Source organism: Papio anubis, chromosome 1 (genome assembly GCF_008728515.1).
Source record: "Papio anubis isolate 15944 chromosome 1, Panubis1.0, whole genome shotgun sequence".
Lineage (NCBI taxonomy): Eukaryota > Metazoa > Chordata > Mammalia > Primates > Cercopithecidae > Papio > Papio anubis.
Window position 1 is genome coordinate 121,440,557 of NC_044976.1, and position 12,730 is coordinate 121,453,286.

Below are 12,730 nucleotides of genomic sequence, written 5' to 3' on the forward strand. Positions count from 1 at the left end.
TAATTTTTGTATTTTTAGTAGAGATGGGGTTTCACCATGTCAGCCGGGCTGGGGAGGTCAAATTCCTGACCTCAAGTGATCCACCTGCCTCAGCCTCCCAAATTGCTGGGATTACAGGCGCGAGCCACCACACCCGGCCAGGATAGATTTTCAGATAACAGCAAGGTAAATAATGAGGTAAGTTTGAAAGTACTGTACTTTGGGCTTACTTTGGATTTTTGAGGAACTAGTCTGGAAACTAAACCACTATTTAAAACATTTTTCTATAGAAAAACCATTTTAAATTCTAAACAGAGACACTTTGGAATGTGGCCCATTTAAATTGAGAACCGTATATACTTAAATATGTATAAATTGTAATGGATTCTATATCTCTAATTCCTCTTCTGGCTTTGACTTTTCTGCGTGTGTTCCAATATTAGGGCAGTGACTAATTGTGAGTCTTTGGTGAAGGACTTCTACTCCAAGCTGGGACTACAATACCGGGACAGTAGCTCCGAGGACGAATCTTCCCGGCCTACAGAAATAATTGAGATTCCTGATGAAGATGATGATGTCCTCAGTATTGATTCAGGTAAGGGATGAGCTTTGGATAGGAAAGTCTCAGGATTGAAATTAAAACACCGGGCCGGGCACGGTGGCTCAAGCCTGTAATCCCAGCACTTTGGGAGGCCAAGACGGGCAGATCATGAGGTCAGGAGATTGAGACCATCCTGGCTAACACGGTGAAACCCCGTCTCTACTAAAAAATACAAAAAATTAGCTGGGCGCGGTGGCGGGCGCCTGTAGTCCCAGCTACTCAAGAGGCTGAGGCAGGAGAATGGCGTAAACCTGGGAGGCGGAGATTGCAGTGAGCTGAGATCCGGCCACTGCACTCCAGCCTGGGCGACAGAGCGAGACTCCGTCTCAAAAAAAATAAAAAAATAAAAAAAAAAAGAAATTAAAACACTGGAAGATGAGCAAATGGAAGATAATAGAAGAGAGGAGAAACCATTGTCACTAACTCCATATTTCAAACTGCCTGAGCTGGCTATTAAAGAAAAAAATGCAGCATTGTTAGTATCATGGATGTTCCCTATGTGCTACAGCCTGATTGCATTACTTTGCTTTCCTCATTCTGTGTAACCGCTATTTTGGGGTATTCCATCAAAGAGTGGAATTACCAGGACTTACAGTAAGTGTATGTTTTGTTGCTAGGATATAAAAAATACGGTTGGTTTTTGTGTATTGATCTTGTAGCCCACAACCTCATTAAACTCACATAGTTATAGAAGCTTTTTTTGATTCCTTAGGATTTTCTTTTTTCTTTTTCTTTTGTTTTCTTTTCTGTTTCTTTTTTTTTTTTTTTCTTTTTTTTTCTTTTTTTTTTTTTGAGACAGAGTCTCACTCTGTCGCCCAGGCTGGAGTGCATGCAGTGGTGCAATCTCAGCTCACTGCAACCTCCGTCTCCCGGATTCAATATGTTCTCTGCCTTGACCTCCCAACTAGCTGGGATTACAGGTGCCCCCCGCCCCGCCCCACCACCACACCCAGCTAATTTTTGTGTTTTTAGTAGAGTCAGGGTTTCATCATCTTGGCCAGGCTAGTCTTGAACTCCTGACCTTGTGATCCACCCACCTTGGCCTCCCAAAGTGCTAGGATTACAGGCATGAGCCACTGCACCCAGCCAATTCCTTAGGATTTTCTAAAACTAATTCATGCAAATAAAGTCTGTTTTACTTCTTCTTTTCTACCCTGGATATCTTTTCTTTTTCTTTTCTTATTGTACTCACTAAAACCTTCAGTACAGTGTCGAATACGTTTTAAGAGCAGGCCTGGCACAGTGGCTCATACCTGTAATCCCAGCACTTTGGGAGGTTGAGGTGGGAGGATCCCCCGATCCCAGGAATGGCCAACATAGCAAGACCTCATCTCTACTAGAAATAAAAAAAGTAGCCAGGCATGGTGGTGCACCCCAGTAATCCCAGCTACTTGGGAGGCTGAGGTGGAAGGATCTAAGTACAGGAAGTTGAGGCTGCAGTGGGCTGTGATTGTGGCACTGTACTCTAGCCTGGGTGACTAAGGGAAACTCTTGTCTTCCAAAAAAAAAAAAGGTTTTAAGAACAGACATCCTGGCCAGGTGCAGTGGCTCATGCCTGTAATCCCGGCACTTTGGGAGGCTGAGACAGGCGGATCACGAGGTCAGGAGATCGAGACCATTCTGGCTAACACGGTGAAATCCCGTCCCTACTAAAAATACAAAAAATTAGCCAGGCATGGTGGCGGGCACCTGTAGTCCCAGCTACTCAGGAGGCTGAGGCAGGAGAATGGTGTAACCTGGGAGGCAGAGCTTGCGGTGAGCTGAGATTGTGCCATTGCACTCCTGCCTGGGCGACAGCGAGACTGTGTCTCAAAAAAAAAAAAGAAAAGGCCGGGTGCAGTGGCTGTAATCCCAGCACTTTGGGAGGCTGAGGCCGGCGGATCACAGGGTCAGGAGTTTGAGACCATCTGGCTAACATGGTGAAACCACATCTCTAGTAAAAATACCAAAAAAAAAAAAAAAATTAGCCAGGCATGGTGGTGGGCACCTGTAGTCCCAGCTACTTGGGAGGCTGAGGCAGGAGAATGGTGTGAACCCAGGAGGCGGAGCTTGCAGTGAGCAGAAAATCACACCACTGCACTCCAGCCTGGGCAACAGAGCGAGACTCCGTCTCAAAAAAAAAAGGACATCCTTTTCTTCTTCCTGATGTTAATATGAAAGCATTTGGTTGTTAACCATTAATTATGTCAGCAGTAGGTTTTCTATAGATGCCGTTGATTAAATTAAAGGAATCCCCTTCTAATCCTAGTTTGAGAGATTTTATCGTAGCCGAATTGGATTTTGGATTTTGTCAGCTTTTTCTATATCATTCTCCTATGTTTCTTTTGTCTTTTATCATATTAAGAATGTATTACAGTAGTTGTTTTTTTGGATGTTAAACCAACCTTGCATTCCTGGAGGAAACCAGCCTTGGTCTTGGGGTATAATTCTTTTTACATGTTGCTGGATTGGATTTGCTGATTTAAAGAAAAAAAAAAAAAGATCTTGGCCGGATGCTGTGACTCATGCCTGTAATCCCAGAATCTTGGAAGGCTGAGTTGGGCAGATTGCTTGAGCCCAGGAGTTCAAGACCAGCCTGGGCAACATGGTGAAACCCCTTCTCTAATTTAAAAAAAAAAGAAAAAATTTTTTTACATCTATTTCATGAGGGCTGTTGGTTTATAGTTCTGTTGTAGTGTCCTTGTTTGGCTTTGGTAGCAGGGTAATCTAGGCCTTATAAATGAGTTGAGAAGTGTTCCCTCCTCTGAGTTTGTATGGAATGATATTTCTTTCTTTTTTTTTTTTTTTTTTTTAGACGGAGTCTCGCTCTGTCGCCCAGGCTGGAGTGCAGTGGCCGGATCTCAACTCACTGCAAGCTCCGCCTCCCGGGTTTACGCCATTCTCCTGCCTCAGCCTCCCGAGTAGCTGGGACTACAGGCGCCCGCCACCTCGCCCGGCTAGTTTTTTGTATTTTTTTTAGTAGAGACAGGGTTTCACCGTGTTAGCCAGGATGGTCTCGATCTCCTGACCTCGTGATCCGCCCGTCTCGGCCTCCCAAAGTGCTGGGATTACAGGCTTGAGCCACCACACCCGGCCTGAGTTTGATAAATTCAGTACTGAGGCCATTTTGGTAGCAGGGTAATCTAGGCCTTATAAATGAGTTGAGAAGTGTTCCCTCCTCTGAGTTTGTATGGAATGATATTTCTTTCTAAAGAGTTTGATAAATTCAGTACTGAGGCCATTTTGGCCTGGACTTTTCTTTGTGGATTTTTAAAATCTTTTATTTTGGAATAATTTTAGATTTATAGAAAAATTGAAAATAATGGAGTTCCTATATATCCCTCATCTAGTATATATGTCAAAAGCAAACATTGGTATATTACTTTTATATAAACTCCAGGCTTTATTCAGCTTCTGGACTTTTTCTGTTCTATGATCTAATCCAGGATATCACACTAAATGTGTTCCAGTGTGATGTTTATTTTCTTCCTTTTATTTACAGGGTTTGATTTGTTCCTCTTTTTCTAGCCTCTCAAAGTGGAAGCTTGCATTATTGATTTTAGACCTTTCTTCCTTTCTAATATAAGCTCTAAAGCTATTTATTTTCCCATAAGCATTGCTTTGCTGCGTCTCATAAATTTTTTTCCGTGGAGTGTCACTCTCAGGATATCATACATTTTTTTATGTTGTGTTTTCAGCTTCTTTCAACTTGACATTTTTAATTCTCCTTGTGGTTGTTTGATTCTAAATATTTGGGGTTTTTCTTTTATTTCTTTCTGTTGTTAATGTTTAATTAATGTTATTGTGTTCAGAGAATAAACTTTGTATAATTTTAGTCTTTTTGAATGAATGAATGAATTGATTGATTGACAAGTTCTCACTCTGTTGCCCAGACTGGAGTGTGATGGCATGGTCATAGCTCACTGCAGCCTCAACCTCATGGGCTCAAGTGATCCTCCCACGTCAGCCTCCTGAGTAGCTGGAACTACAAGTGCATGCCACCACGCCCAGCTAACTTTTTTTTTTGTAGTAGAAATAAGGTCTCACTATGTTGCCCAGGCTGGTCTCGAACTCCTGAGCTCAGGCAGTCCTCCTGCCTTGGCCTCCCAAGGCGCTGGGATTATAGACCTGAGCCACCATGCCTGGCCTGTTTCGTTATTTTTGTTGTTGTTGTTGTTGTGTTGTTTTGAGACAGAGTCTCACTCTATTGCCCGGGCTGGAGTACAGTGGCATGATCTTACTGCAACTTGTGCTCACTGCAACCTTTGCCTCCCGGGTTCAAGCAGTTCTCCTGCCTCAACTTCCCGAGTAGCTGGGACCACAGGCACAGGCCACCATGCCTGGCTAATTTTTGTATTTTTAGTAGAGGCGGAGTTTCTCTATGTTGGTCAGTCTTGTCTCAAACATCTGACCTCAGGTGATCTGTCTACCTAAGCCTCCCAAAGTGCTGGAATTACAGGCGTGAGCCACCGTGCCTAGCCCTGTTTCTTCTTTATTGCCTTCTTTTTAGTCAAACAAAGATTTCAGAAAACCCCTGTCATTCTTCTGATATTTCTTTTTCTTTCTTTTTTTTTTTGAGGTGGAGTTTTCACTGTTGTTGCCTAGGGTGGAGTGCAATGGCAGGATCTTGGCTCACCGCAGCCTCCGCCTCCCGGGTTCAAGCAGTTCTCCTGTCTCAGCCTCCCAAGTAGCTGGGATTACAGGCATGCACCACCATGCCCAGCTAATTTTGTATTTTCAGTAGAGACAGGGTTTCTCCATATTGGTCAGATTGGTCTCAAGCTCCTGACCTCAGGTGATCCATCTGCTTCGGCTTCCCAAAGTGCTGGGATTACAGGAGTGAGCCACCACACCTGGCCCCTGGTTTTTCTTTTTTTTAGCTTTCTTAAGAGGGGTTGTGTCTGTACCTAATCATAATCTATTACAAATTAATACTGACTTAATTCTGGTAAAAATACAGCCACTTGGCACCAGCGTACTTCTACTTTCACTCTCTTTCTATGTGATACTATTGTCAAATATATTATAGCTACACATTTAAAACCAATAATTTAGTGTTAAAATTACTGCTTTAAGCAGTCTCATGTTTAAAGAAGGTAAGGGAAGAAAAGAAAAATATGTATTTACCCAGATGTTTGTCATTTCTGTTGCTCTTCATTCCTTCCTGTGGATCTATCATCCAATGTCATGTTTTTCCAGGCAGATGGTTTCCTTTAATATTTCTTGCAGTACAGTTCTGCTGACAGTGGATTTTCTCAGTCTTTGTTTACCTGGGATATAGAATTTTTTTTTTTTTTTTTTTTTTTTTGAGTCGGAGCTTTACTCTTGTTGCCCAGGCTGGAGTGCGGTGGTGAGATCTCGGCTCACTGCAACCTCTGCCTCCCAGGTTCAAGTGATTCTCCTGCAACCTCCCGAGTAGTTGGGACTACAGGCATGCACCACCACACCTGGCTAATTTTGTATTTTTAGTAGAGACAGGGTTTCATCATGTTGTTCAGGCTGGTCTCAAACTCCTGGCCTCAGGTGATCCACCCGCCTTGGCCTCCCAAAGTACTGAGATTACAGGCGTGAGCCACTGTGCCCAGCCCTACCTGGGATATAGAATTCTTGATTGACAGAGTTTTCTTTCAGCACTTTGAATATGCCATCCCTGTGTCCTCTGGCCTCTGTTATTTTTTATGGAAAATCAGATGAAATTATTTTTGTACCATGTATATGAGTCAGTTTTGTCTTGCTGCTTTTAAGATTTTCTTTTTTTCCTCTTATGTTAGTTTGACTGGGATATATCCAAGTTCTCTCTTAATCCTGCTTGAGGTTCATTTAACTTCTTGGATATGTAGATTCAAGTCTTTACTAAATTTGGAATATTTCATCTATTATTTCTCCATATTTTTTTTTCTATTCCCTTCTGTCTCTCCCTGTTTCTGGGATTTCCATTACATATATAGTGGAATACCTGACCTTCATTGTTTCACAAGTCTCTGAAACTTTGTTCATTTTTCTTCAATTTTCTCTCTGTACTTTGGGTTGGATAATTTCTCTATGTAGGTATCTATATATTCTAGTTCATTGACTCCTGTTCTGAATCTGCCACTTAGATTCTCTAATGTGTATTTCATTTCAGCTTTTGCATTTTCAACTCTTGAATTTCCACTTGATTCCTTATTTTATAGTTTCAGTTTCTCTTGAGATTCTGTTGTTAAGTATTAGTGTATTTTCATTTAACCGTTTAACTTAATTTCCTATAGTTCTTTGAACATATTTGTAAATCCAGTATCTGGGATCACTCAGAGTCAGTTTTATTGACAGGGTTTTTTGTCTTGAGTGTAGGTCACACTTTCATGTTTCTTTGAATGTCTCATCTTTTTGTTGAATATTGACTATTTTAGATAATCTAGCAACTCTGAATTTTAATTTATTTTCCTGAGAGTTCCATATCCTAGTTTTTCTTTTCTTTTTCAATTAGTTGAAATTGAAAATAGATTCAATTTAGTTGAATCTGGGACTGAAATTGCCAAGTCTGTCTTCCCTGCAGCATACACCTGCTGACATCTCTGTTCAGTTTTTTTATTTTTAATTTTTTTTTGAGACGGAGTCTCGCTGTCGCCTAGGCTGGAGTGCAGTGGCATGATCTTGACTCACTGCAAGCTCCACCTCCTGGGTTCAGACTGTTCTGCCTCAGCCTCCCGAGTAGCTGGGACTACAGGCACCCACCACCACGCCCGGCTAATTTTTTTTATTTTTTGTATTTTTTGTATTTTTATTTTTTGAGATGGAGTCTCGCTCTGTCACCCAAGCTGGAGTGCAGTGGCATGATCTCGGCTCGCTGCAAGCTCCACCTCCTGGGTTCACACCATTCTTCTGCCTCAGCCTCCTGAGTAGCTGGGACTACAGGTGCCTGCCAACACGCCTGGCTAATTTTTTCTATGTTTTAGTAGAGACAGTGTTTCACCATGTTAGCCAGGATGGTCTCCATCTCCTGACCTCGTAATCCACCCACCTCGGCCTCCCAAAGTGCTGGGATTACAGTTGTGAGCCACCCTGCCCGGCCTCTGTTCAGTTTTTTTATTTTAACTTTTAATTTTTTAGCTTGGCTCCTAAGTATTGAGTTTTTTATTTTTTGGAATAGTTTAGCTAGTGAGGTGAATGCATTCAGAGTTACATTTAGTTCTGACGTCTCCCTTGGCTTTGACTTCTTCAACATTGTGTTGATGCATGATGATTAGCTTATTTACTTTCTGCAGCATGGTATTCCATTGTATGCATATGACACAGTTTATCAATTTTCCTGATTGTGGACATTGATTTACATTTTTTGAGATTACAGATAACACTACTGCAAATAATCTTGTACATGTCTCCCAATGCACATGTGCAGGAGTCTTTTTAGTGTATGTACTGTAAGAGAGTCACTAGTTCTTAGGACATAGAAACCTCAACCTTATTTGATATATTTTTTAGATAGTATCTCACTCTGTAACCCAGGCTGGAGCACAGTAGTGCTATCATAGCTTACTGCGACTTCAGCCTCCCAAGTAGCTGAGACTACAGGCATATGCCACCGTGCCTGCCTGATTTTTTAAAAAAAATTTGTGGGTTGCTCACAGTGGGTCACGCATGTAATCTCAGCACTTTGGGAGGCCAAGGCGGGTGGATCACCTGAGGTCAGGAGTCCGAAACCAGCCTGGCCAGTATGGCGAAATCCCATCTCTACCAAAAATACAAAAATTAGCCAGGTATGGTGGTGGGTGCCTGTAATCCCAGCTACTGGGGAGGCAGAGGCATGAGAATTGCTTGGACCCGGGAGGCAGAGGTTGCTGTGAGCCGAGATTGGGCCACTGCACTCCAGCCTGGATGACAGAGTAAGAATCTATCTCAAAAAAAAAATATATATATATATATATAAAAAATATGTGTGTGTGTAAATATACATGACATGTATGTATATATAATATATATGTGTGTGTATATATTATATATATAGTATTACCACCGAAGGGATTATTATGCAGCCACTTAAAAAAAAAAAAAAAAAAAAAAAGACAAACATAGGGGAATGTTGAGGACATTATGCTAAGTGAAATAAACCAGTCACAAAAAGACAAATGATTTCACTTAGATGAGATATCTAGCATTCAATGGTGGCCTCCAGAGGCTGGAGGGAGGGGCTGATGGGGAATGTTTAATAGGTACAGAGTTTCAGTTTTGCAAGATGAAAAGAGTTCTGGAAATGGATGGTAGTTATGGTTGCACAATATAAATATACTTAATACCACTGAATTGTACACTTAAAAATGATTAGAGTCAGGTGCTGGCTTTTGCTTATGGTCCTGGCTACTCAGGAGGTTGAGGTAGGTGGGTCATTTAAACCCAGGAGTTCAAGGCCAGCCTGGGCAATGTTAACGAGAACCTGTCTCTTTAAAAAGACAGTAACAAATGTTGACAAGGATATGGAGCAATTGAAAACCTCATAAATTGCTTACGGAAATGTAAAATGCTATAGCCACTTTGGAAAATAGTCTTTTGGTTCCTCAAAAGGTTAAATATAGAATTACCATATAACCCACCCACTCCTGGCTATATACCCAAGAGAAATTAGAACATATGTTGATGTAAAAACTGATAAATAAATGAATATTCATATCAGCATTATTCATAATAGGCAGAAGTAGAAACAGCCCAAATGTTCATCAGCTGATCAATGGATAAACCAAATGTGGTATACAATACGTACCCATGTATTACGCAAATACTATTCAGGGCTGCACGGTGGCTCAGTTGCAATCCCAGCACTTTGGGAGGCCGAGGACGGGTGGGCTCACAGGTCGGGATCGAGACTATCCTGGTTAACACGGGAAACCCTCGCTCCTACAAAAAAATGCCAAAAACTTGGCCAGGCAGCAGTGGTGGGCTTCGTAGTCCCAGCTACCGAGACTGAGGCAGGAGAATGGCATAAACCTGGGAGGCGGAGCTTGCAGTGAGTTGAGATCCGGCCACTGCACTCCAGCCTGGGTGACAGAGCGAGACTCCATCTCAAAAAAAAAAAAAAAGAAAAGAAAATATTATTCAGCCATGTGGGCAGACAAGGGCCGGGCACGGTGGCTCATGTCTGTAATCCTAGCACTTTGGGAGACCAAGGTAGGTGGATCACGAAGTCAGGAGTTTGAGACCAGCCTGGCCAATGTGGCCGTCTCTACTAAAAATACAAAATTTAGCTGGGTGTGGTGGCATGCGCCTATAATCCAAGCTACTCAGGCGGCTGAGCCAGAAGATTCACTTGAACTCAGGAGGTGGAGATAGCAGTGAGTTGAGATTGCACTGCCGCACTCCAACCTGGCAACAGAGCAAGATTCCGTCTCAAAAAAAATAAAATAAAATAAGAAAGTGAAGTACTGATACATGGTACAACATAGATGAACCTTGTATGAGGAACCACATATTACATGATTCTCTTTATATGAGATATTCAGAATAGGCAAATCCGCAGAGACAGAAAGTAAATTTGTGATTGCTAGAGTTTGGGGGAAGGAGGAATGGGAAATGACTGCTGTAGTATGAGGAAATTTTTGGAGTGACGACATTTTTCATCACTCCAGAATTCAACAGTGATGATAGTTTAATTACCAAAAACCACTGAATTACACTGTTTTTTTTTTTTTTTTTTTTTGGATAGAGTCTCGCTCTGTAGCCCAGGCTGGAGTGCAGTGGTGCGATCTCAGCTCACTGCAACCTCCGCCTCCCGGGTCCCGATTCAAGTGATTCTTGTGCCTCAGCCTCCCGAGTAGCTGGGATAACAGGCACTTGCCACCATGCCCAGCTAATTTTTGTGTTTTTGGTAGAGATGGGATTTTACCATGTTGGCCAGGCTGGTCTGGATGCAGTCTTGGCTCACTGCAACCTCCACCTCCTGGGTTCAAGTGATTTTCCTGCCTCAGCCTCTCATGTAGCCATGTAGCTGGGATTACAGGTGCCTGCCACCACGCCCGGCTAATTTTTGTGTTTTTAATAGAGAAGGGGTTTGGTTTCACCATGTTGGCCAGGCTGGTCTGGAACTCCTGACATTAGGTGATCCGCCCACCTTGGCCTCCCAAAGTGCCAGCGCACAGGTGTGGTTTCTCACCACACCTAAGCCTCCTTTTTTTTTTTTCTTTTTTTGGTAGTCTTTCTTCGTGCTGCTCAAGTCTCTGAAATCCATACACTTTTTATGTATTATTATTATTTTTTTGAACCAGAGTCTTGCTCTGTCAACCAGCCTGGAGTACAGTGACGCAGTCTTGGCTCATTGCAGCCTCTGCCTCCCAGATTCCATTACCTGCCCCAGCTCCTCAAGAGCTGGGATTATAGGTACGCCACCATGCTGTCTACTTTGTACTTTTAGTAGAAACAGGGGTTTCTACCTGTACTGACCAGGCTGATTCCTAAACTCCTGACTCATTGCAGTTATCTGTCCACCCAGCCTGCAAAGTGCTGGGATTGCATGAGTCACCGCGACCTGGCCTATTCTTTTAAAGAGGCAGGCTCTTGTTATGTTGCCCAGGCTAAATCTCTGGAACCGGGCCTGTGGGGGTCCTCTCCCACTTAAACCTTCTGCGGCCGGGGATTGCAGTGAACCACCATACCTGGCCATTTACTTTGTGTTCTAGATCCTTTTAGTATTTCTCAGAGATTTATAGTGCATATACCTGTATCAAGATTATTTTCAGGCCGGGTGTGGTGCCTCAAGCCTGTAATCCCAGCATCTAGGGAGGCCTCTAGGACGGGCGATCATAGGTCAGGAGACGAGACCACATCCCATAACACACTGCGAAACCCCGCCTCTACCAAAAAATACCAAAAACTAGCCAGGGCAGGCAGCTACTGTAGTCCCAGCTACTCTGGGGAGGGGCTGGAGTGAGGGTGAGAATGGGCGCAACTCCAGGAGGCGGAGCTTGCAGTGAGCTGAGACCCAGCCACTGCACCCAGCCTGGGACAGGGGAGCTTAGACCCCGTCTCAAAAAAAAAAGATTATTTTCAGTTATTATCGATAATGCTCCCATAATAATGCTTTTGAGTAAGTTAGTTCTTAATTTCCCAGAAGTTCCTGTAAGTCTCTTACACTCATTAGAATTCTTCTCGTCCATAGGTGATGCTGGGAGCCGAACTCCAAAAGACCAGAAGGTAAGTTAGGATGGTAAGGGAACGGTGAGAGATAAGAATATGAAAATAGGAGAATTTTCTGGCCTAACCATTCAATCACTTTAGCTGTCAATATCTAATCATTCACCCTGTGATCAGCCCTTTGCGTTGCAGTCCTCTAACTGGTGTTGTAAGAATTCAAAAAGAGGTCAGCAGGAAATGTTTTCACTAGAAAGGAGTGTTGTATGAAAGTAGGATTTAGCAGTGTTTACTAGGTAAATTAATCAAGAAAAGCTTCCTAACATTGAAACGTTGATTTTTGAACTGGGTTTCTAAGCAAGGGCAGCTTTGGGCTGGGGGCGTTGGCTCACGCCTGTAATCCCAGCACTTTGGGAGACCCAGGTGGGCAGATCACCTGAGGTCAGGAGTTTGAGACCAGCCTGGCCAACATGGCGAAACCCTGTCTCTACTAAAAAAATACAAAAATTAGCTGAGTGTGGTGGTGCATGCCTGTAATCCCAGCTACTTGGGAGGCTGAGACAGGAGAATCAGTGGAACCCAGGAGGCAGAGGTTGCAATAAGCTGTGATCGTACCACTGCACTCCAGCCTGGGTGACAGAGCAAGACTCTGTCTCAGGAAAAAAAAAAAAAAGAGGCCAGGCATGGTGGCTCACGCCTGTAATCCCAGCACTTTGGGAGGCCGAGGCAGGTGGATCACCTTAGGTTGACAGTTCGAGAGCAGCCTAACCATGGAGAAACCCCGTCTCTACTTAAAATACAAAATTAGGCCGGGCACAGTGGCTCACACCTGTCATCCCAGGACTTTGGGAGGTTGAGGCAGGTAGAACACGAGGTCAGGAGTTCGAGACCAGCCTGGCTAACATAGTGAAACCCTGTCTCTACTAAAAGCACTAAAATTAGTTGGGCATGGTGGCACGTGCCTGTAATCCCAGCTACTTTGGAGGTTGAGGCAGGTGAGTCACTTGAACCCGAAAGGCAGAGGTTGCGGTGAGCCGAGACTGTGCCACTGCACTCCAGGTTGGGCAACAGAGCCAG

General features: G+C 43.4%; 1 protein-coding gene across 6 annotated transcripts in view; it reads left to right on the forward strand.

Moving 5' to 3' along the window:
- The window catches only part of SETDB1 (SET domain bifurcated histone lysine methyltransferase 1), a 40,554-nt gene that overhangs the window by 3,346 nt on the left and 24,478 nt on the right, over positions 1–12,730 (forward strand). For all 6 annotated transcript variants that reach the window (XM_031652662.1, XM_031652661.1, XM_031652664.1 and 3 more), the window contains exons 3-4: positions 423–574; positions 11,682–11,716. In XM_031652662.1, coding sequence (XP_031508522.1) covers positions 423–574; positions 11,682–11,716 — 187 coding nt within the window. The remainder of the gene's footprint in view (positions 1–422; positions 575–11,681; positions 11,717–12,730) is intronic.